At 35.3% G+C, this 26,820-nt stretch overlaps 1 protein-coding gene across 1 annotated transcript in view; it reads left to right on the top strand.

The window, feature by feature from the left end:
* The window catches only part of LOC140170036 (uncharacterized), a 239,238-nt gene that overhangs the window by 11,488 nt on the left and 200,930 nt on the right, over nt 1–26,820 (top strand). Inside the window, 1 exon segment of the mRNA XM_072193351.1 lies at nt 5,625–5,707. Coding sequence (XP_072049452.1) covers nt 5,625–5,707 — 83 coding nt within the window.

Genomic DNA, 26,820 nt, shown 5'->3' with positions numbered 1-26,820 from the left:
AGCAACTTCTCGTATGGTTCACACAAGTTTGCAATCACAGAAAGAGAGAATGATCCAGAAAATCAGCTCACTTACTTGATCCAAGCCATCATTCCATTGCTTTACATAGTGATGGGCTTCATGAGGCTGAGTATAGTACCTGATATCCTATGTTGTTGGTTTTGCCCCAAGGGGTGGTGGGGTGAGTGAGGGGAAAAGGGAAGTTGTTAGGGGTCAATGACATCTTTCCCTACATGAATTTCCTTGTTAGCCACAACCACATAGACATCCAACACTCAGAGGGAATTGGCTTCTTGAGGGACAAACTCTGCAGTAAGAATCAGTTTCACAAAGTGTTTTATCCATTCCATAATCATTTTGAACTGAGTATAAATCTGTATGCATAGTTTTGTAGAAGTGCTATCAACATTATTGAGGGGCTCATTGGTCGTGTGCTACACTGTGCACTGATCAATAATACTTGTTTTTCTTGAAACCGATTCATCTGGATTGTCAAAGTAGAAAAGGTTCGCAGAATGTGGTACTCACTCAGCCAGTGTTCGAAATAGGGCCGGTCAGCCGGCCATTGGCCTGTAACTTTTTGGCCTGGCCGGTAACTTTTCTGACTGGCATCTAGTTGCCGGCCCGGCTGGCCGGTAACTTTTTAAGGTCAAGCCCGGCTGGCCTGTAACTTTTTGAGGCATATTTCAAACACTGCACTCAGCAGCCCTCAAATTAACCCACGGAATATGCTGCACTGCCCTCAAAATATGTCCTTTACCAACAGCAGTCATTTGCTGTGCCCTCTGACGAAGTTGCCGTTGGTGCTCTGACCTGCCCCTTTATTACATAGGCTATATTATAAAATCATTAATGAGAACGATTTAACATGGAATAAATATTTTGTAATTTTGAAGCAACTAGCCCGCCAATCTCTCTAGCCTTTTAAGCTTATTCAATATACTTTTGGCATGTAACCTCCATGGTGCTTGAATTAAATTTTTAGCAATATAGATTAATCAGTAAACAAGTTAGCATTAGAGTCATTCCATGCCTACTCACCCAAATTTCTTAAATGTTGGCAGGCGACCCCTTCAGAATTTGATGTTACATTGTTACTTCATCAATGTATTTTGGTCACAATGAATGCACCAAAAAACGGCAACTTGATAGTCCATGTCGTTTTTGTGCTACGGCCGTGACCCATGCGGAAGTGCTTCAAAGTCTATGTTTGCGCCCTCCTAGAACCATATACAGCATCCCAGAATGCCACAATTACAGGATTGTAATATATCTAAGTGCAGATATGCTACTACAAGCCAGAACAGCATTTTTAAATAGTTAGGCCAAAAACAAATTGTTGTATTGCCCTCTATCGACTGACCCTAAATCCTGGAAAATCAGGGTCGCAATTTTTTTTTGAATGATGGTTTCTACAGATTTGTTCACAAAACAATTAAGGGGTAAAACACTGAGAGATGGTATTTTAAATGCTGTATACAAAATTACAACACATGTGTCCTATCATGATAGGTCCCCTATGCTTCAGAGCATGAAATTTTTTGCTTGGGCATACATGTACAATGTATGTGATCACTAAGCACAGGACCCTTGATCTTCACATTTTTGATGCTTTGACACCTTAAAAGGTGTTAAAGCATCAAAAACGTGACCACACAGCCAGATAACACAGAAATCTGTATAAAAGAGGTCAACCTGTCCAGATAAACTAAGGATGTAAACTGTAATTGATGCTAAACTTAATATCCCCCCCCCCCAAATTTCACCCAACTGCTCATTTCAAAGAGGAGGGACCTGTGAAGACCAAGGGTCCTGACCAGTGCTATATCACTGTACATGTATGCCCTGGATGTTACTGTTAGGATCAACTGATTGAAATTCTGAGGGGTCTGATATTGCCCACTGTTATCCTCTCATGTGAACACATTTGTTGTGACCTGCTTTTCTGATAACACCATTCATGAAAATACAAGGCATTTTGTGGATGAATGACCACAAGCTACTTTGTGTTGAAGAGTAGTACAGCAGAGTAACAACGTTCTGGTTGCTATTTTCAGTTCTTGACTTTGTCAGATGAAGAAACATAATAAGTTTTGTAGATGGACTTCACCCATATAGCTATATACACTGTATAAACAAAAGACAAACAAATCAAAATAAGCAAGCAAACAAAATTTAAAAAGCACAATGAACTTAAGAAATTGTATTGTTCAGTGTCATATGATGGAATAAAATAATTTATATTACAATCCTTCGAAGCTTTAGGCGTGTTTCTATTGGGACCGTTTACCGGTAAAAAGACGGTAAAGGGATTATTTCTGCTCAATAGAAACTGACCTTCCCGCTATTTACCGGTAAACAGGGCAATTTTTTACCGATAACGTTTTCCTTCTTGAGGAAGGAAAATAGCGGGGACGCTTACCGATAAGCGTCAATAGAAACTCACTCCGTTCCGAGTGAATGCACATACAGGGAAGAAAACGGACGTTGAGTCGCGAAATTGACCTCTGCATCATCAATGAGCTAGCTTGTTTATGTATTATACGGTACCATGATTATACCATTCCGTTCGCAAAAATTCTTAGGCCTAATCACATACAAATATTTGACTCACTTGCTATAAATAAAGTAAATGGAAGAAATATTCATAATGCATTATCCATGCATTATACATATGCTAAATATTTAACATGAGTTATGATTTATGACCCTAGTAAAAGCCATGAAATAAAACAACAACAGCAACATCAGCGGATGAATCCAGCTGTGCATGCGAAAAAATATAGAAATCAACTCGGATCCGCGGCGGTGTGTGCTTCAGAAAATGAGAAAGATTGCATGAATTTAATATTATGTTGTTGATGTTAAATTACTATTCGCTAAAAAGAATTAACTGAAATTAAACTGTGAAAGATTAAATTCTAAGACCTATTTTTTTGTGCGCGCAACAATACTGAGTACTCACATCGATATCACTGTGGGGGATTTCCCAATGGCGTAATTTGATGTACGAGAACGAATGAAAACGCTAATAAAAAAAACATTATTCTTCAGTCTTCTTTTCTCATGTTTGCTACCTCATTTTTAGCCAAACAATTAAGAAAATACTACAATATTAAAATCCACAATGCTTTGCGATTGACCCGGGGATTGACCCCAGTGCACGACCTTTCGCCGGCAAACTTTAAAGGTGTGTCAATTGACGCTGTTCATCGAGTGTTTACCGGTAAACAACGTGCAATTGAAACTGACCGTTATCCGCATTTTGCCGCTATTTGACGGCGAACAGTTTTACCGGTAAAATGCAGGGGACTCAATAGAAACACGCTATTTGACACTCAACTCTTGGAATTATTGTCTGATTGTGAAGTTAAATATCAGGGAAAAAATATGTTGTTTGAACTTTCTTGTCCTAAAAGATGTGTTCACAATCACAAGTGTGGATTTAACAGCAGGCAACTTGTTGCAAGTCGTTTTGAGACATTAATGAGCAAATAGTGAAGCAGTGCAGGTGTATGAGGATCACAAATAAATGATGCAAGCCCAAGAAATTATGATTTTTAGAATATTGAAGAAATTGCACGGCAGTAATGTTGAAAGCTGAAGGTAGTGTTTGCAACATTTTATTAATAGGAAATTGATAAAAGTTCACGGCCCTGGAAGTAACACGAATCAAGTAGCTGCAATTTGCACACATCTTGATGTCGTGCTAACAATTATTGTCGTTAATCAGGTGTGTACAGGACATGTATGATGAGGCACCACTGGTAAAGAATGAATCCTTATTCAACACAAAGAGGGGAATTGATTGAGTGATGAATAAATCATGCATCCCTATAGAAGTAGTGATGTAACAGGATTTATTACCATAGCGATAGGTTAAAACAAGTTTTAAATGTATTGCCCTGCACTCACCACCTGTCATGTCTGCATGTGTGCAATCATAGCTTGAATACAATACTGCTCTTTTCAAAGACAATAATTGTACTGGTGCAACTCGGCATAATGTGAAATTTCCATAGAATTATGATGCAGGTCTTTATGACTATTCTTTGATAATTGGTGGTGCGATGCAGAGTTACAGCGTACGTCTAGTTCAGTGCAATACATTCAAAAATTGTTTTCACCTATCACTATGGTAATTAATCCTGTTATAATCACTACTTCTATGTGCGAATTCAACATGATGAACAAAGGAGGCATATCAACACAGAGCTACTACTACTACTGCTACTGCTACAGCTACTGCTACTGCTACTACTACTACTACTTAAAAAAACACAAAGCGCTTTACAACTTTATACTACAAACATAATATACAATATTACTAATGTACAAGCAAAATGTAAAAAGGAAACAATATAATATACATAATATACGCCAATAAATTTTAAAAACATGGAATCTTACTATAATTTGCCTTATGTTGTATGCGTGTATGTATGCGTGTTGGTAAAAGGCTCCCTCAGTTTTCATCCGAGCCTCGCCAAATTCGCACGGGGATGCAGAAAAATACGGGGAGTGTCGTAAGCTACCTTCGGTTAAATCGGAGGTCGAAGGTCAAAGGTCAAATTTTAAACTTGGTCCGATTGGGCTGTAACTCGGAGGGTGGACTCCTTGATGCGAGGGGAATGCGGAGGTCACATTTGGTCGAGATCGGTAAAGGATTGGGCTCAAAATCGGCGAAAATGTGGATCTTTGTTAAAAATCCTAAATCCACAGTGCCACCCTGTGTGCACTGTCTGTTCATCTATAAATAGCTCTGATGCATTCTGTACATGTATATACTCGCTCTATACAGTGTTTATATTAACCCTTAAAGTAAGAAAGGGAGTAGTCAGTAAAATAAATACATGCATACATTAATTTAATTAATGTCATCCAAGGTCAAAGGTCATCCTGGGTCAAAGGTCATATGGGGTCAACGGGGTGAAACAGCCATCAAAGGTCATCAAACAGAGGTCAAAATTCATGTGGGTTCATGCTATGTTGCTGTTATGCATACGGGCACAATGAGCTTAATAAGCATTTACGCATACGGGTATATAACTCTAGTATAAATAACATGGCATAGAAAACAATAAGAATCAACTGAGTCCTATGAGTGAAATAGATGCATTTTCAGAGCACGCTTGAAAGAACCAAGAGTTTTAATGGAACACAGTCTAGAAGGCAGCTTGTTCCATTCCATAGGTGCTGCTGCTAAGAAAGCCCGATTGCCATAGGTGGCAGTTCTGATGTTCTTGAAGGATGGTCTTTTCAACAAAGGGAGTGAAGAACAATGCTTTGTCTTGTCTGTAATCATAAAGATTTATGCTCAATATGTTTAAAGATAGTCTACTTTTACTTGAAGTGATACTTCACTATTTAAAAATAGTAAAGTATCACTTCAAGTGGTATGTTTTAAAATTAAGCAACCTAAAGTGGTTAATTATGTGTACAACATTTATGACTGTTTTTGTCAATATGCACATCATCTACACATCTAAACCCTTCTAAAATCTTCTTCCTCTTAAGGGCAGTTACTGTTATATTAATTGGAAGACCCAGTATGCATACATTATACATTCATGACCATGTGATATATTACTGTTCTAAAAACAATATGTATTTCTTTCTTGCAGACTTGGTAGTCTGATCCGAGCCAGACCTGACCGGCAAGGATTGTTCAGACCCATGGGGGATCAACCTTACCCAGACCCATTTGGTAAGTACAGAGATGGTCCATAAATGCTTATTGTTGATGGAGTGAACATTTCCCCCACTTGAACCCAGAGAAGATATATTGCCCTTCCCAGAATCCTTTGCAACAATACCGTCCCAAATTTCAACAAATGATGCTCCCATTGCTTTGCACAGGGTCCTTTGTTTTTATTTTGAGAATAGACTGGCTGAACAAGGGTCGCTAGTCAAGAATTAAACATTTTGCAAGATCTGGATGTGCTCTGTTTACTGCTAAGGGTATGTATTTTGTTGACCGTGGCACAACATAGCAAATCAGAATATTGAAATGGAAGAAATGCATTATGGGAAGTATAAGCTATCTTCTCTGACTTGAACCAATATCATATGCGCAGTTTATCCCTTACATACACGGTGTCTTGAATAGCTATTGTAGCCCATCAACCCTGTGGTTAGGAGGTTAGGAAATAATTCCTAATGTCTCATACCCCGGTTTGAATCCCTTAATCTAATCCTACCCACATGACAAGGACTATTTAGCCCATCTAATCTTGTATTGATACAGTGGCAACCAGGACTATTTTTTGCCTTTTTTCTAAGCTAGTTTTTTGCTGGAGAGTTAAGTCAGAGTCAGGATGTAGGTATCATTTATATGCCTCAAATCGCTAATTTATTGTAAGATCAGTGCAGAGTAGGTTAGATATGAAAATGGAAAGTTAGAACAAACTACAATCCAACCTCTTTTATCCGCCATGATGTAGACTATGCCATAGTCGAATTTTATTAAAAATATGTTCATGATGAACCCATTTCGTTGAACTCAAAATTATACTGATGTTTATTAAAATTAAAGTATTCAATAGTAAAATGGTCATAAAGAGTTAAAAATATCAGATGATTAGTGACAATAAAAGTAATTGAATGCAACATTATCTTGCATATTTTTAATGGCTCACTTTAATACTGAAAAATTCTCATTTTGGAATCTACCAGTTTATTGATAGCGAACCCCGAAAATCCGACTATGGACTTTGAATTTTAAGCATACTTGTTTATCAGTCCATTAACCACAAGTACTAAGCATGGTATAGTACAAGACGCGCTAGATGTTTGATGAGAGATTAACTTTCGCGTCAACACAAAAGCGCCGCAAATACCACAGATGTACGGTGTAGTTAATGGTAATGGCGCGGGCCCGGAAGATTTAAACCATACTGAGATATGGGTGACCAATCACAAGGCAGATCCATTTAAAGATGCATGACATCATGGCCAATTTTAGTTAGGCCAGAAATTGGCCTAACTCTCCATAGAGTCCTGTGTTAAAAATCTTAATCGCAAAGGCAAAGTCAGTAGTCCACTTGGGAAGCTAACAAACAGAGGAGTGCGGTGACTGAAAAGATCAGATGTGAAAATCTATCAGTTGCACACAAATCAATATAAATCAGAGTTTTATGCTTTAAAAATGTAATAGCCAGAGTATGCAAAATGGGCAAGTGGACTACGGAGAAGTCTAACCATGATGGGACTAAGCACTGTCCGGATAAGTGAAAAACCGGATAAGTGAACTACACTATACCGTATGCCCATGTTATTCTGCATTGACTGTCCCAAGTACTGAAATTGTGAGAACAAAAGATTGTTTTAACATGGAGTAGGGTTGGGATTTTCGGGTAATTTTGTGCCCGGTACCCGTTTATTTTTGGCGGGTACCCAGGTACTGAAATTTAAAAAAAAAAAAAAAAAGTTTTTTTTTTTTTTTTTTAAGTTTTTTATATTTACGGTTTTGTAAAGTCCCTAGAAATAGACCTAAATGCTAGGATCATTCATGGTTGAAAAAAAAAAAAAAAAAATTTCAAGATGTTTTGTATTTTTAATATGAAAATTGATACTTTGTATTCATGTCATACTCTATTAATGATTTCAAAATGCATTGAATTTTTTTTTTTTTTTGGAATTTCAGTATCCGGCATGGAATTCCTGCCCGGTACTGCTACCCGGCGGGACTCGAATTCCCGGGACTCAGCCCCTACCTTAACATGGAGCTACATAGGGTAATAAACACTAAAAGATGGCTTTAATGCAACATAGATATGTCATTCTAGAAGCATTCAGAGCATGAAATTAACGTGTTAAATCATCAAAAACACGTTTTCCTGTGAAGATTTCACAGCCGTATAACAGAGAGATCCATATAAAAGAGGTCCGGATAAGAGAGGTTGGACTGTACTATACTTAAGTACACCTGATACGTAAACTGTGTCTTTTTTAAAGACTCTCCTTGTCATTTTGTAATTGTATATATTTTCTCCATTCAGCACCCTCAAATTACCCAAAGCATGTTGTTTAACTATTTTTAACATGAAGTGCTTTCTACATTTTACTCAAGTACATAATTGAAATCTGGACCTGTCTATGGGACTAGCTTGTTTTCAAAAGTTTAGTAGACTGTTCCAAAATGTATTTTTATACATATTGAAATTGAAAAGCAAATAATAAATTTAAGCAATGTAGCTTGGATTTCAGTTGAAATTAGAAAATGAATTTGAATCGACCAATATTTTGGGACTATAGTATAGTTATTTAAATTTACAAGGAACCAGCTAAATTGTAAGCTACCAAACTACTACTAAACCTAGTGACAAAGTTCACTCTAACAAAACAAAATGATTCTGCTATTTATACTGCAGTGCCATATAGTTAGCAGCAGTTAGCAGTAACCTCTGTATTTACTCTTCATTGTCATGGCAACCAGCCCATAGGATTGATGTGCTTTTGTTAGATTTGGGATAATGGATTGACATTTTTGCATGTCTATCTTTTTTTTGCAAAGTATGTCTATCTTTTTTTGCAAAGTCTGTTATCCACAAGATGATATTAAAATTATGCCAAAGCATTTAATGTTCATGTCATCATGTGCATTTCTGTTTGTCAAAATTAATTAATTTAAAATTAACAATTATGTACACAAAAGTCAAATACTTATTGGTGCAAAAATTGCCAGCTGTACAGCAGTATTGAATAGTTTTGATGAGAGGATGACTAATACAGAGTACAGTTTGGTAAGTTTTGTAGACAAGTGTATGACCCAGCAATATACCACAATGACCTTGATCTTCAACTTTGTATCAACTTAGACTTGATTCAAGGCCTTTATATATAGCTGGCTTTAGTGAACATACTTTTGCACATTGTTGGATGTTCACACATTAACACATTGAACTAGATGAACAAGCCTGCTGGTCTGGAAATGTAAAAAATAATCAATTTAATAGTAAACAAAAGCCACTCGCAGCTAAGCATACTTCATTTTACTTTGGATCAAGAGAAAGGAAATTCCAATTCCAATCTTGGACTTGGTTCCCATGGAAATAAGATGAATTTGTTTATCCAAAAGTATAAATGGGCAGTAAAGCTTTCTATTCTTGTAGATGTACCTGCACAGCATCAGTGATGGAGGGAGGGCTTCAGTCTAGGTATGCACAGATCAGATTGGACCAATCTAAATCGGTCAATTTCAGTTACATCAGGATGGGGTAGGGAATCTTACATTTGCCAACCTAATGAACCAATTAATTATTTTCATGCAAAATCAGTATTTAGGCTTCAAATTTCACACAGCAATTAATACAAAAAAGGTGGTATTCTTACTGATCATTGGAAGGTGTTTATCAGAGGTAGGGGGTTTCATTGGCTGATTTCTCTTGTTTTAAATATTTGTCACCAGCTGGTTGATGATTGCCGATTAAAGAAGACCCTCAAATTAATTTTTTAAGGAGTGCAGTACTGTATTCATTCCATTAACCGCTCATGCCCATAAAGGCGCCCACCCAGCAACTTTACAACAAGCAAAATGTGATATTATTACATTTCTTTAACTTTAATGATACATGAATTATGACAGGTTTTTTTACTTGAACATTGTTTCAAAAGTGTCCACATGAAGTAAGTAGGACTATTATGGTTAAGAGCCAGTCTCCCCTATTATGTACGGATTTACGATACAAAAAAAAAGAAGAATTTTCTCTCTAAAAAAAAATCATTTTTGTACATAATAACACCAACAAGGCACATGCAGGCGGCGAGTGGCATGATCGAGCCAGCAACTTGTGAAACCGCCCGGCCGTATGGCATTTTCCATATACTCGGTTAGTTTTGTGGGGTTCATTATCGAACCCAACTGTTTTAGCTTTTATTTGTATTATTTATTAACATAGGCCTATTTGTTTGTGATATTTCAAGCGTTTTAAAATTTCAAAATAATCCCATTCAATTACACGGTTGATGATGAAAATTTACTGAATTTAGAGAATGCACGGTGACCACCACCTGGGCACATGCACAATATGAGCATGCACAGCGCCCTCGTTCATCTTTAAAAAATTCCTGAAATTTAAGCTTCTCTGAACCTTACTTGCAAATGGTAAACTTTGGAGGTGCATAACATCATGCGCCATCATTATCCCAACCTGCATTTTGCATTTTTTTGAAGTACCAAATGGTTACATTACAAAAACCAAGGAAAAAAGTTGGGATCTTGATGGCGCACAAAATCAGCAAATCCAATGATTTGAAGAAAAGCGCCCTCGTGCAAACTTCAAAGCATCATAGCGGGCTGGGCCATCAACCCCCCTTATTTATCTATTATAATAATACTGGTAGTCTGTGACTCTGGGTTTCTGTCTGTCTGTGACTCTGTCTGTTCGCCTATTTTCTCGAAGACTAGGGATCGCACATTCCTCAAACTTGGTGGGTAGGTGCAGCTTGGTCCGAGCCAGACCAAGTTTGCATTTGTTACTGGATTACTACCCGGGAACCCTGGGTCTTCTCTTACTCCCCATAGGTAGCCATGGCCAGTGTCTCTTATTAACACTGCCTGTTTTCTTGGAGACTAGAGGTCCCATGTTCCTCAAACTTGGTGGGTGGGTGCATCTTGACCCAGACAGAACAAATTTGTATTGGTTAGTGGATCAAGGTAACCCAAGGTCCTCCAGGGGTCATCTGAGTTCAAATTAGCAAAAACTGTCGTATGGGCATAAAACTTGGTGGGTAGTCAACATTTAAAGCCAAATTTTGGAAGGTATTTTAGGGTCATCCAAGGTCACACAGGGGTCATCTGAGGTCAAATTACTAAAAACTGTCGTATGGGCATGAAACTTGGTGGGTACAGTAAACATTTAGAGCCAAATTTTTGGAAGGTCATTTTGGGGTCATCTGCCGTTTCTATATGCCCTAAAAAGGTATAGGAAAATGTTAGGAACACATTCAAATATGGTCATTTTCACAGTAAAGGGTGTAACTTTTGATTTTTAGGGTCAAAATTTCAAACCACTTAAATATGATTCTGTTTACTGTAATCATGCATAGAAGCAACTTAAATTCCAGTAAAATAGTGTTTCAAGGCTTAAACCTTTTGATTTCTGATAAAAAATTTGACATTTCCATAACATTTTGGTTAAAATCTAAGAAAAATGTATTTTACATAAGCTCAGAAAATTATGACATGAAAGCTGGAATACATGTGAAATCCCATTCCAAAGTAAGTCAACAGATATAAGTTAAATTTTATACCATGTTTTGCTATGTTTGTAATTGCAATTTTGAAAATTTTTAACATCAAGGGTCATTTGCAATGGAAATTTCCCAACCTTAAACATATTTTTTAAGTTTTAATTGGGTTCCTAAAGTAATTTAAATGTCTAACTTCATGTACAAATACTACTTGATGAAAGGAACCTCCCAGCCAAGTTTCACAGAAATTGGAGTTATTTTTAGAATTGGCAATTCAAGCGATTTGTGTTTCGGAGGCTTCAGTTAACAACACAGGTGATCATAAAAGTAAAATATTTGGCTAACTACTACAAGTTGACATGAAAAAATAGGTAAAAATATCACAATTACCAATTTTCATGCTTTGCTTCTAAGTATTGAATTTCAGTTGTGACAAAAATTAAATTATCACAGCAAGTCATTTTTTTTTGTTTCGGAGGCTTCATGTTAACAATGGTTAAACATTGCAGAAGTAGTTTTTTTGAAAACAACACTGTTGGGATCATCTAAGCTGTTATTTTCTTGTGTGTATTGAATCAATGATTCTATGCGGCAGGGCCCCAAAAAATGTTGACTCTTTCTGGGACCTTAAATTGTAATGGCCAATATTTTCTGTCAAATAATGCGTGAGCAAGACATCACAGCTGCAGCGTGGCGCAAGTCCCCATGACTGGGGTCCAGGGCCCGCCTTAGGGCCCTGGAAGCCAAAGGTATTTTGATGCTCTCTGGTGCGATCTGGGCCTAGTTTTGGAACATTTTTGGAAATGTTTAGGACTTTAAATTTCAAAACACATTAACACATATAGCATAAAATGACCTGCTATTGATAAAAATTGTGTGAAAATATGTAATGTTGTACCTTTAAATGGGTACCTTTTGTATTATTACAGTATGATATGAGTATAGTATTAGTAATACATAACAAATTTTATATAAATTATACATGAATGGATGGTCACCACCACACTGTAATGACATTCAGACATTGTGTCACAATTTGTGTGATTATGTCCTCCTATGTTAATAACTTATAAAATTTGTCAGTCAATTGACTGATTGAGGCAATAAATAAAACATGCCAACTGGCAAGTAGTATCAATCCTGTGTGTAAAATGTGTATTTATTACCCGTCTAGCATTAGTAGCATAGTTGTGTGTGAACAGTGTTATGCTGTCATAATCATCTCAACTCAATATCTCATACTTTGTAATATTACAATATTAATTAACTGTATTCATGTACAATGAATGAACTTAAGAAAATTTAACATGTTTATTGTGATGTATTAAGTATGAGATAATGAGACAGTGAGACTACAATTATACCAACTGCGACAGGCCAGGACGCGGGTTTTACTCATCAAATGACGAACTGAAAAGTCAAAGAATACTGAAGATGCTACACCTTAATCACCCATCTTCTTGTCACATTACAATGAAAATAATAAATCATACTACAACAAAACTATTTATCATTTGCATCTGATTTCTTCATGAGTTTCTGCAAAATTCGGCAGCCATGCCAGCCATACCAATGCATACAGGCCCGGTCCCATCGTTGAATATTGTTGAATACGGCCAGTTTGAAAGTTGTTATTTGATGGAATCAACTCAGTTCAGTATTAATATCCAGAAAATGATAGATAAATAAATGAAATCATTCACTCACCTTGGTACGTGATCAATCATTCGATCCGTGACAATATAATATGACACTGACAGCCAAGGGTAGCGCTAGGTCCAAAAGCTCGGGGTCCCAAGGGACCCCGAGCTAACAGAAAATGCAAAAATGGGGGTCCCTAAAGAAATATCGGGGTCCCAACTATTCATAATTGTCTAGCCAATTCAATCTATTTGTGTGATACCATACTATTTTTTTTTTGGGGGGGCAGGGGTTTATTAAATATTGTTGTATTTTTTTGTTTTTTCTTTCATTCTTTTTTCTTTCTTTACTTTCTTTTCTTTTTTCTTTCTTTTTTTTCTTTCTTTTTTTTTTTCTTTCTTTTTTTCTTTCGTTTTTTTTTTTTCTTTCTTTTCTTTTTTTTTCTTTTCTTTTTTCTTTCTTTTCTTCTTTCTTTCTTTTCTTTTCTTCTTTCATTTTTTTTTTTTCCTTTTATTTTTTATTTCAATCAAATTAGTATAATTACCTAATATTTACCGCCCGCCACTGGCTGCCCAATAATACTTTTTATACTGCCCTCTATTTTCTGTAGTTACCAGTAAACATACAATGGCTGCCAGAGATCTCGCCGTATTTTCGCGATATCACAGCTGTTTTGCTGTCAAAATTTTCACTCATAAAGCAGTATTACTGTGCATAATATTAATTATTGAAGTAAATAAGGCCATAAAGAGGCATATAATAAGGTGGAAAACAATAAATAATAAATCTTGAAGTTGAGTTTGAGAGTTTGAAACTTACAATTTTTGCGATTTTTTTTTTTTTTTTTTTTTTTTCATTTTTTTCATTTTTTTTATTGGCTTAAAAATTTTTCTGCAGCTGTTAATTTCTTTCTGGGACCGCCGGTCCCGCGGTCCCGTGGATTTTGTGGGCCTGCTATGCGGCAGATATTGTAGATTTATAACATGGTAATTTTTTCACCCATTTGTTAAGTGTGGTGTTATTTGCATGTGAAGCCTCCGAAACGGGCTTTCTTGGATATCAGTATATTTTTCAAGCGTTAACCATAATATCATTTTTTTTTTCAATTTATGACATTCTGCACATATCATGCAACAATTATAATGCAGATATCAATATGGAACATACCAATTTAGATATGCATAGATGATAATTAAGCTTACTGTTGTTTCGGAGGCTTCATTTGTTTCGGAGGCTTCAATTGTTAACGGAAAGTTTGTATTGGGTCCCATTTTCAAACGGTGATATATATCTCCATGATTTAAAAACAAGTGACTTGAGGATCTACTTTGCTACATTTTGATAAATAGATTGGATGAGCTCTTTTATTTATATTTGCCCAAGCTTGCTGAACAGTTTGTTTCGGAGGCTTCAAAAAGTTAACGGAAAATCGGCTCTTTGAAGTCAAGATTTTATAAAAATTTTAAAAGCTTGCAAATCAACTAATTTTTGTTACCCATTTCAAGTTAAGATATCAACTGTTATGAATCAAGAAGAAGTGAAGAAATAACCAAGAATTATGAACCAAAGCTATACCCACAAAGTTTGTTAACAATTGTTAACGGAAAATGAAACCTCGAAACGACAAATATCAAGTCCGGTTCTCAAAAATACAGGGCTGTTCACAATTAAATCTAATGTGGCAGTGTTTACTGAACATATGACCGTACTTTCAGGATAAGAAAAATTATCCATGAACTAACTGAAGAAAACACAGGGTTTTACAAAAATGTTACTGTTTTTTACAGTTTTTCAAAATGGCAATATTAGGTACATTTAAGCCTGCTAAAACTGAACGCAGTAACTCCCGAAGATGATTATGCTACCCAAGGTAGCTGCTAACTAGATGACTTATGTGGCCAAAAATCATGGAATTCTGTGGCTTTATTAGAAAACTACGGATCAAAATGTTAAAAATCCAAAGTTACACCCTTTACCGTGAAAATGACCATATGCTAAATTTCCTGCTCACTGCACTCGCATAATATGATAAGACAATTTAAGGTTTTAAATTCAGGTTCCAAAAAATCTTGCTGTGTAAGGTGGTGTGGGGGGCAAAATTTTGGGGCACATCAAAAGGGGGGGCAAGGTTTTGGGCACGTCAAAGGGGGGGCAAAGATATTTTGGTACAGCTGGGGGGCAAGCTATTTTTGGCAGACCATTTTGAGAATTCACCACCCCAGGGGTACACAATTATTGCACCATCCCTTATGTTATCATCCAGATGGTTGCCTGCCTGCCTGTTTAGTGTTTGCCTGATTGTTTGATTGTTTGGCTGTCAGGGCGGAAGCAAATTAATTAATCCACTGTGCAGCTCCAACACAATGATTGATCAACTTCAAACTTGGTATGGTGATAGGATATGGTAGCCTGATGTGCTGTATAGTTTGTGTCATGTTATTTGCATAATAACTGATCAACTTCATTATTATGTTTTCAGGGTTATTAGGAGTTAAGAAAACCTAATAATGATAATATTGGATGGCTTATTTCGCATGATACCATAACATATCGGATTCGTCATACAAATTTCGAACTCGCCGTTAGCTCGTCCGATATTTTTATGACTCATCCGATATGTTATGGTATCATGCTCAGCCATCCAATATTATATCAAACTGGTACAGGGATTGGATATGGTGGCCTGATGTGCTATATAATTTGTGTCATGTTGTTTGTATATTTATGAATATTAATGAGCTGATTTGCATATTTTGCCTACATTTTCATTACATCACTCTGCAAAGACCGATCAACTTCATTATTATGTTTTCAGGGTTATTAGGAGTTAAGAAAACCTAATAATGATAATATTGGATGGCTTATTTCGCATGATACCATAACATATCGTATTCGTCATACAAATATCGAACTCGCCGTTGGCTCGTCCGATATTTTTATGACTCATCCGATATGTTATGGTATCATGCTCAGCCATCCAATATTATATCAAACTTGGTATTGTTTTAGTATATGGTGGCCTGATGTACTGTATAGTTTTGTGTCATGTGATTTGCATATTTCTGAATATTAATGAGCTTATTGCATATTGCATATTATTTGTATTTACAAACGTTTGTTATTTACACATCTTTGTGTGGGGGCCACCTTAATTACGAACCGCGTAATTCTAGTTCAACCAAGATGTTTAAAAAATGCTGATATTTCCATGCTATCTGGTGTAGTAAGCTTACCATGGTGCATATCCCTAATGGCGTCGGTAATTGGTGAAAATCTGGTCGTGAACCCAGAAGTCGTCGTTCCCAAGTTCATAGTTCATCATTTAATCATGGGTTTTAAGCTTACCTATTAAATGGGAATTATCACCATTCTAAAAATGACCTCTAATAAACGCCCCCCCTTTTGGAAACATCCCGGGGGCGACTATTCAAGGAAATATGGTATTTAGGGTTCTAATGTATTTTGGCAAGGTTGTCATGCTTGATTTGTTGTGAGTAACTCTTGTATTGTACTAAGCATGCAAATGACTAATTGTAACAAGACCCCTGAATAAGAAGCTGCAACAGGACTGTAATGAGTCTACTCAAGTAGTCAAGTGTCATCAAGTCAATGAGATAAAAAAGCAGGATGTTGGTCTTGGTTACAAGCATCAGTTTCACTCAGCAACCTCAACAGTCAAATATAAATATCTGTTCTGGCCAAAATCTGTATGGTGGTTGAAATCAAGTTGCAGCACAGATTTTATAATTATTTCTTTAGTCTAATACTAGATAATGTTTAATCTTGAGTTTGGTAACATCAGCAGTGCTGTTACACAGTACCATAAGGTAAGCTTATGGATAAACCCTTATAAATGTAAGCGTGTCTGTGTGTTTCAATGAGCTGCTACATGTACCAGTGACATGTGCATGTATGTAGGACACTACCTATAAACTTGAGGTGAAACAAAAGTACATTATACTGTACAGGACTGTACCTGTAGGCCTACAAATGTACATATGTATTGTCAATTAGAGAATAAAGGACAGTCATTTTTGTTTTTACTCTCCTCTTCTGTGTGATAGAGGACTGGCAGATCCAATATTTTGAGTAGTGGATGCTGGCACATATTCAATCCTGTGTAAGGCGATTAGGCAAGAAACTAATTGGCCTATCTTACTTAGAATAGCAATTCGATAAAAATATCATGGTATCATTTACAAAATTATACATATTGAAAAGTATTGATGCTATTTATATAATTTTGGTATCATGTTAAAGCTTATTGTCTAGTGCTTACATTTTTATTCAAATCATGAAATGTCAAAAATGTGACTTGTTCCTGGCCAATCTGGTGAATTTTGGTGTAATTTTTTTTAAAGTTCTGATTTGTTTTAGGGAACAAACCAAAAGATCGATGACGTCCTATAAACGTAACTAGTTTCATTTCTCAGCCAACCCCCTCCCTTCCTGCCAGAAACGTAATAATGAAATGTTGAAAATTTTGACATAATAATAATGACACATTCTTCAGACCGATATGTTTTTGTACAAGCGTTATCGAGTATTTTTACCCCCCGTAGTGCCCCCCTCCCCCTAAACGAAACTAGTTTCGTTTATAGGACGTCATTGATCTTTTGGTTTGTTCCCTTAATGGAGTCATATCAACATATTTTTCAGGAAATTATAAAAACCCACAATTATTACAAAGTTAAAACAGCAAGTGTTAAAGTGGCCCCAAAACCTTACTTTTAGACCCCCCCAAAAAATAATACTTATAAATGTTAATTTATGCAAATTAGGGTGTTCAGCGATTAATTTTGCATGAAAATTGCGGTTCTTAAAACTTTGAACTGTATACTAGTCACAAAAATGTTTGAAAAGAAATGATATTGATACTAAAATTTTTTTTTTTTTTTCTTTATTATTAAATATAGTTTCATTTTCTAAAAATGGCCCAAAGTCTAATAAATTTTATGTGACAAAACGAGTTCAAATAATACAAAATATTTGTTGCATACTTTGTAATCTGTATATCACTGAGCATGGCTGCATCTTATGCATTATGAGAGGGTTGATGGCATATTGCATGCTGAATGTATACTGATAGTACTGATATTGGTAATACACAATACAAAGTAAACTTGGGAACATTGGGCCTAAATACATATGGCGGATTTTGAAATGCTATGGGCTATATCAGTGTCGCTCATGGTGAATTTCACTGTCAGCGATATTGCTGTCATTGCACATTTTTTGATATTGCTCCACATAACTATGAATTTCATAGAATGCTTATTGTTGATATAAAGGCAGCCCAGAAAGGCAGGCCTTGGCAAAAATTTAAATCTTGTTTTTCTCAATGCAGTTTGCGAGCGTTAGAAAATCATGCATGTTATGTTTTTAAGACACCAATAAATTCTTTTTACCTTCTTTGAAAAAATATTGAAAAGAAAAACATTGCAAGCCAATTCTCAAATTACTTCTTTACAAAAAATTGTGTATCCTGCGCTCTCCGTAGCTTTAAATACAGCCTCTCGCTATTTTAAATGATTTCCAACTTCAGTCGCTCAGCGATTTAGGCCTCCTGCATATGTCAGTATGCTATGTATACTAGACAGCTTTAATTTAGTACAAACTTTACAAGTAAAGTAATCTTGAGAGATGTACAACATTGCACCTACATTTTGTTTTTCAATATGGCTTGATTTGTGTTGTGATTTGGATGATTTGCATATGGTCATTTTCACGGTAAAGGGTGTAACTTTTGATTTTTAGGGTCAAAATTTCAAACCACTTAAATATGTTTCTGTTTACTGTAATCATGCATAGAAGCAACTTAAATTCCAGTAAAATAGTGTTTCAAGGCTTAAACCTTTTGATTTCTGATAAAAAATTTGACATTTCCATAACATTTTGGTTAAAATCTAAGAAAAAATGTATTTTACATAAGCTCAGAAAATTATGACATGAAAGCTGGAATACATGTGAAATCCCATTCCAAAGTAAGTCAACAGATATAAGTTAAATTTTATACCATGTTTTGCTATGTTTGTAATTGCAATTTTGAAAATTTTTAACATCAAGGGTCATTTGCAATGGAAATTTCCCAACCTTAAACATATTTTTTAAGTTTTAATTGGGTTCCTAAAATAATTTAAATGTCTAACTTCATGTACAAATACTACTTGATGAAAGGAACCTCCCAGCCAAGTTTCACAGAAATTGGAGTTATTTTTTATAATTGGCAATTCAAGCGATTTGTGTTTCGGAGGCTTCAGTTAACAACACAGGTGATCATAAAAGTAAAATATTTGGCTAACTACTACAAGTTGACATGAAAAAATAGGTAAAAAATATCACAATTACCAATTTTCATGCTTTGCTTCTAAGTATTGAATTTCAGTTGTGACAAAAATTAAATTATCACAGCAAGTCATTTTTTTTTTGTTTGGAGGCTTCATGTTTACAATGGTTAAACATGGCAGAAGTAGTTTTTTTGAAAACAACACTGTTGGGATCATCTAAGCTGTTATTTTCTTGTGTGTATTGAATCAATGATTCTATGCGGCAGATATTGAGGATTTATAACATGATAATTTTTTCACCCATTTGTTAAGTATGGTGTTATTTGCATGTGAAGCCTCCGAAACGGGCTTTCTTGGATATCAGTATATTTTTCAAGCATTAACCATAATATCAATTTTTTTTTTTTTTTATGACATTCTGCACATATCATGCAACAATTACAATGCAGATATCAATATGGAACATACCAATTTAGATATGCATAGATGATAATTAAGTTTACTGTTGTTTGGAGGCTTCATTTGTTTGGAGGCTTCAATTGTTAACGGAAAGTTTGTATTGGGTCCCATTTTCAAACGGTGATATATATCTCCATGATTTAAAAACAAGTGACTTGAGGATCTACTTTGCTACATTTTGATAAATAGATTGGATGAGCTCTTTTATTTATATTTGCCCAAGCTTGCTGAACAGTTTGTTTGGAGGCTTCAAAAAGTTAACGGAAAATCGGCTCTTTGAAGTCAAGATTTTATAAAAATTTTAAAAGCTTGCAAATCAACTAATTTTTGTTACCCATTTCAAGTTAAGATATCAACTGTTATGAATCAAGAAGAAGTGAAGAAATAACCAAGAATTATGAACCAAAGCTATACCCACAAAGTTTGTTAACAATTGTTAACGGAAAATGAAGCCTCGAAACGACAAATATCGAAGTCCGGATCTAAAAAATACAGGGCTGTTCACAATTAAATCTAATGTGGCAGTGTTTACTGAACATATGACCGTACTTTCAGGATAAGAAAAATTATCCATGAACTAACTGAAGAAAACACAGGGTTTTACAAAAATGTTACTGTTTTTTACAGTTTTTCAAAATGGCAATATTAGGTACATTTAAGCCTGCTAAAACTGAGCGCAGTAACTCCCGAAGATGATTATGCTACCCAAGGTAGCTGCTAACTAGATGACTTATGTGGCCAAAAATCATGGAATTCTGTGGCTTTATTAGAAAACTACGGATCAAAATGTTAAAAATCCAAAGTTACACCCTTTACCGTGAAAATGACCATATATTTGTTCCAAACTGATTTGACAAAAGTATTTTAATTTGAGGTATATGTCACTGTCAGCAATAAAAAATGCTTTTTTTAAAGCCTAATATAACCATGGCATTTATAACAGCTTTGATTTGATCAGTGATTAAAAAACGACATATTGCCAGCTGGCTGCTCCTGATCTAGTGGTTGTGTATACAGTTCAAGACTCATAGGTCTCAGGTTTGAATCCCAGCTCCACCTCATTTAGATTTTTTCCTGATTTGGCACGCGATCTTTGTTCATTCTTTTCTAAATGCTATTTCTGTTATAAACAGGATCAAACTGCTGGAACTAAACCTATCGTATTCGTAAGTGGATTAGTGAAATCAAATTCGGCAATTTAAATGAACCCTGTTCAGGTGACTAAAAACAGAATGACCAAACTCATTTGAGCCCCTCTGCTGCATACTATTAGTCAAAAGTTGCTGTTGCTCAAATTGTGCATAATGCACAAGGTGAAGTGACTGCATTTGGAAGTCAATTGTTGCCAATCCATTTCCATATTCAGTTGTCCAGTGCCAAGACAGTGCAAATTGGATCAAACACAAGATTGGACTATAATTGTATTATTGAGAAACAATTAAATGTGTAACAGCACTGGACATGATCAGAATACCTGCTGCTGAATTAGGCAATGATTGGAAGGAGATTACCGTAGTGGGTTGGATTTGAGAGACTTGGGTGGAAGGCAACTGTGATTTACCCTGCTTCTGTGTTACATGGATGATTTATCAACCACTTCTAAGATGTAGCATGTACTTATCCCCCCCTCAAAATTATTTTGCAAGATCAAGTTGGAGGGAAATAATAATAATCATATACATTTCATTGGCATATTTTCCAAGCCCCGACATAGGCCCGGGGGGGGGGGGGGGCAGCACACCTCGAAGAAAAGGGGTTGAACTGTACAATGTATGTCACAATTATCAGCAGGAAAATATGCCAATGAAATGTATACAAAATCACTCAAAAACTGGATTATTAGAACATTGTTTCCCTCCAGCGCAATGCTTCAAATGTAATATTATGGCAAAATATTTTGAGTAGCAGAAATAGATGGTCATGTAAATTGAAAATGAATAGAAAAAACAAATACGGGCTAGATCTTGTTACACAACATTCTTAAGCCTTTGTCTTTCTGGTTTAATATTATCTCAACTTGCAATAACATTTTTATTTTTAATGCAGGCAAAATAAACTGGCAATGTTGTTCCTGTTGAATAATTGAATACAGAGGTACTGATGGATGAATTTCTTAGCTTTGATTCTTGAAATTGAATTGCTGCAAACTTCCTGTCTCCAAAAACACTTGATCTCGCAAAATAATTTTGGGTAGGGGGATAAGTACATGTACCTACATCTTAGAAGTAGTTGATAAATCATACATGTAACACAGAAGCAGGGTAAATAATTATGTACATTGTACAGTTCAACCACTTTTCTTCCGGGGGCACTGCTCCCCTGGGCCCATGTCGGGGCTTTTCCCCTGGACCCCACCAAGGGCCTTAAGGTAGGCCCCTGGACCTCACATTAACCCTAACCCACACCTAGGTTTCATTATCATTGAGGTATAGGACTTTTTATTTTCTTATGAGAAGAGCAGGTAGGGTAACTACTTGATTATATTTCTACATGTTCATACTACATACTCTGAAAATTTTAGAAAATTAAGCATGAGGCCGTTTTTTTTTAAATCACATTTTGTTCCTAAAATGGGGTTATAAGCGCCCTCAACAGGCACTCTCTCCATAGGGCTACATGTAAAGACCAGTTAAAGACAAATGGCCCTAAAATAAAACGGCCTCATTCATTTTTCCACAAATTTTGCATATGATGTAGATTTAACATATGTAATGCAAGTGGTGTCGTTGCTGCTCTTCTAAATTCATTTTTAAAATGTCCGCCCCAGACCAAGGTGCCCAACCTGTGTTTTTTTTGTTATCGGAAGGGAAAGAAGAAATGAAAAAGGAGAGAAGGTGAATAACTAATTGACAGCAGGAGATTACTATTAGTAGTAATTAAAAAAAAATATTTTGAATTCTTTACAGCTTCCTCACAGCTTTGAAAATAGCTAGGTTGGGCCATATTTGTACTTGGACTTTGTACTTAAAATTAAAAAGATGACACGAGATAAATAGTTAGTCATTTCAACGAAGACTGGAAAACTACAGATTCATCCTCTTGAATGTAGTTTAAACCCCTTTGAAAACAAGACCACAAAAATGCTACATGTACATGTAGGCTGGGTTTATTGACAGAGGTCTAGATAAATAAATAAATTCATCCATCAGTATCTCTGTATTCAATGATTCAATAAGTCCAGGGTGCCACAAATCCGTATTTTGAATATTCTACATCCATACACATAGAACTGTTTGATAACACTTACGATGGGTTTGCATTTAGCTTAAAATCTGTAACATGGAATTGGAACATCAAATTTCATGATGCTTATGAGAAAAATAGATCTATAGATATGATACCAAAATCTAATCACCGATGAGATTGATGTAAGTCATGGGGGGATGAAGCTGTCTATCTGGTCACATTCACACCCCTTTAACCAGTCACTGTGTGTGAAGAAATTCTGAATCAATGCTAGGTACATGTAACTAGTTGAACAAAGTTGGTTGTAAATTTTGTCACAGAAATATTTAGAAATTTAGATAATTAGAGTATTGCTGCCTTATATGTACTTGACTACTATGCAGAGTGGGTAAATAATATTGTTTGATATAGCTTGCATTGGGTCAAGAAGCTTGCCACAGTTTGTTTTATGACTTGGACTAAATGTACGGTAGATATGATACGATCATAACAATTAGTCTAGTTAGCGAGAGGCCCGGTATAATTGTTGGAGGTGATTTGTTCAAAATTGGTCCGCTGTGAACCCATCGAGTGAAGCAATAAACAGAATGTTCGCAGGGTTGTAATTGTTAGGACTGCTAAAATTACACAATTTTGGAGACCAAAAAATGCATCCTTATTTTCCAAAAAACGCAAAAATCGGTGATTTCCTGCCAAAAACGCAAAATCTAAAAATAAAAAATAAAAAAATAAAAATTAAGAAGAAAAAAAGAATTTTTTTTCTTCACGGATTTGAAGAGTCCCTTGACCTAGAGCGAACTACTGCAATCATTTGTGGTTGATTTAAAAAAAATTGGAAACAAAAGTTACCACAAAATTACTAGTTTGTATCCAAATGGGATAGATTTGTAACTTGTGTTCACTGCATAATCTATTGAAGATATAAAAATACATTGGTTTTGTACACAAGTCTATATCTTAAATTAGGGGGGTCACACATTAGCTCATTAGGTGTCTGCATACGACCCATAAATGAACAATGGCATGTTTTGAGCATAAAAAAATATCAAATTGTTTTCTTCATAGAGACCTAAACATTTTCAAATATTTATTTAGTATATGTGTAGTTACAAAAAAATATTTTTAGGTCTATTGACCTTTTGAATTTTACACGGCGGCTCTGTGAAAGCACCAGATTATTTATCAGCAAAGACCAGTGTCTGGATCCGCAGAAGAAATTAAGAAATTGCCTTTAGAAAGTGAGTTTTTCGACCGGTGCCAACGATGTAGTGAATTTTAAAGTTACTTTTTCTGAACCATGAGAAATGTATCTTTATTTTGGCACAACTTGTTTTTTCTACGATAAATTTGAAAATTTGATGTTTTTTGCCCGAAACGTGTGTATTTTCCATAGGAAAGCGCTGTCCAAGGGTGAAATTTTGATATGATGACTGTAGATGATGAGTTACCCTACTGTGTGCCACATGTGCAATCAAATTGAGACTCCTTTTTCCTGAATCTCCACAAAAATATCTTTCTTTTGGCGTAAACAAGAAATTTCTAGGATGTTGGGTTAAAAATGGCAATATATTGAAACATTTGTTTTTGGCCATTTTCCTGTGTATTTTCCCATAGAAATTGTTGACCTTACTTGTGAAGTTTTCATATTTTTCCATTTCTGGAGTGTAGTTATCAACATATTTTGACCAACTTGTTGTTTTTATCTACTGCAGTGGTCCAACTTGAAGTCCTAGAGTTGTTTTACCTTGAATATGGATGTACAAAGTTGATATTTTTATTCCGAGGGTGTCCGTAACTTGCTGTTTCATTCTGTAGCACTTTTTTACATTGAGCGGCAATTTCCTTGATTTTCTAGATTTTTCCCACTTTGGAGGCAATTTCTCACAATATTTTGATGCACATGAAGCTTTTGTTGTTGTTTTTGTGTTTCAACCCAAGGGTTAGAGTTGGCTTAGTGTAAATGCAGCCATTCACAATTCATATTTGTGTGACCCTTAAGGGTATCCGTAGGGAGAACACTTTGTTTTACGGCCAGGTCTGGCCAGGTGCATGTTTGTTCGCAGTCTACAGGTGTAACTAGGTTGTTGTATATTCTATAATTTTCCTGGTGTGTTAACTGTGATTACATCTAGACACCAGTTTATTTTTTATTTGATCGGGACCCTAATTTAATGAGAAAAACGCCGAAAAAGAGAGGCCCGGCAAAAGCCGATTTGCAGACAATTTTGTAGCTACAGACAGCTCGTATTCCATATAACAACTACGGAAACCAATCAGTGCCAGAAGTGTTGATTTATATTTCATCCACTTAGGTTTGGCTTAACCCACTAAAAGGTAAAACTTTAAGGCTGATCATTAAATGTAGTGTGTGTGTAAAAGTATATTTCTCAAAATGGAGGAGAGCGCCTATGACTATTGTCCGTTCTGTCTACATGGTCTATGATAATTATTTTCTTACGAAATATATTCACTTAACACAGACCACGGTTGCCAAACAAATGAGGGCAAACCATGGGTCAAATCATTGAAAAGTCGCCCAATATTTTTTTTTATCAACCGTTGGTTTCTATGAGATAAAAAGCTACCAGAAGTCGCGTAAGCCAATGTTGAAAAGTCCTGCAATATTTTTCTTAACCATCAATTGGTGTCTATAGGACAGGAAATTGTCGCGAGGAAAATCTTCAAAACTCATCCTATTGACCTAGGCCTATTACATCGCGGGTTTGGCAACCCTGCAATATATACAGTTATATAACATCGCACCGCATTGTGAGGTGAACGAACTGAATGTTGACATTGTATTCAGGATTTAAAACAAGAACTGTCTTTAACCAGACAATGCGGTTGGTATAAAACATAGCGTGTGATATCATGATATAAACTTCAAAATCATAATGTGCAGGAGGCCTACTTTTCGGATGATATTCACAGAAACAAAAATAAAGAACTACGTTAGTACGTTTAAAAAATTATATAATTTGAAATTAAATAATGCAAAATCATACATAAAAATGTGACATGTGTCTGATGATAATTATACACTTGACCAAAAATTAAAAAAATACTTAACACGCGACATAAATAAACAGCCATCTATCAAGAATGACAAGAGGAACATGAAAAAAAAACCACCTAATATATGAGAGCATGCACCCCAATAAAGAATTGCTTTAAAATAAAACAATGAAAAATCATGACATGTGAAATGTATGTTGATACACTTATAAATAATACTCAAGGGTGAAATAAAAAAAACACCTTATCTACCGATATTTCCACAGTTAAACATACTCAGTGATCACTTGTACTAAAACAAAAATAAAGAAATACTTCACAAATGATAAGAGGAACACATAAAAAATAAATAAGCGAGCATGTCCCAACAAAAATTAGTAAAAGATAAAATAATGATAAAAGCGTACAAGAAGGGGCAAAATATTTGTCGCATAAAAACTTATTAAATGCTCATTTGCTCTAAGATATTTAATGTTTGCAATTTACTCCTAGTTTATCATTTATTTATTATTTATCTAGGCTTATATATCTTTTATTTATTTATCTATTAATTTATCTATTTATCAATTTATTTCAATATCATTATTATTAAGTGCCTATTTATAATGATATTTAAATCTATCAACATTATGCTTACGTCATCCAGGAGTTATTATCCCACTTGAAATCGCCATATAAACACAAATTAATAAAGAAATACCCAATGGGTGAAATAAAAGCATGATCTATCTTTTCAAGAATGAAAAGAGGATATAAAAATATAACAGAGCATGTCCTATAAACATGATAAAGAATTATTTAAAATCGTACAAATGTGAAACATGTAATATGACATATACTTAAGGGATCTGGAATGAGCGTTTTGAGCGTTTCGACAGTATTTTTTGTGGGAAATGAGAGCACATCAGACATATCGAATTGCATTCTGAATACGAAGAATGTCTTTCTCATATCAAATAATTTTCATTTTTGTTGTTGAAATTCACGATATAATGCAAATTTTATGACAAATTATTAAAATTTGATATTTTTCAAATTT

The sequence above is a fragment of the Amphiura filiformis genome, chromosome 14, assembly GCF_039555335.1.
Source record: "Amphiura filiformis chromosome 14, Afil_fr2py, whole genome shotgun sequence".
NCBI lineage: Eukaryota > Metazoa > Echinodermata > Ophiuroidea > Amphilepidida > Amphiuridae > Amphiura > Amphiura filiformis.
Note: the sequence above shows the minus strand (reverse complement) of the source record. Positions and strands in the feature narration are given on the sequence as shown.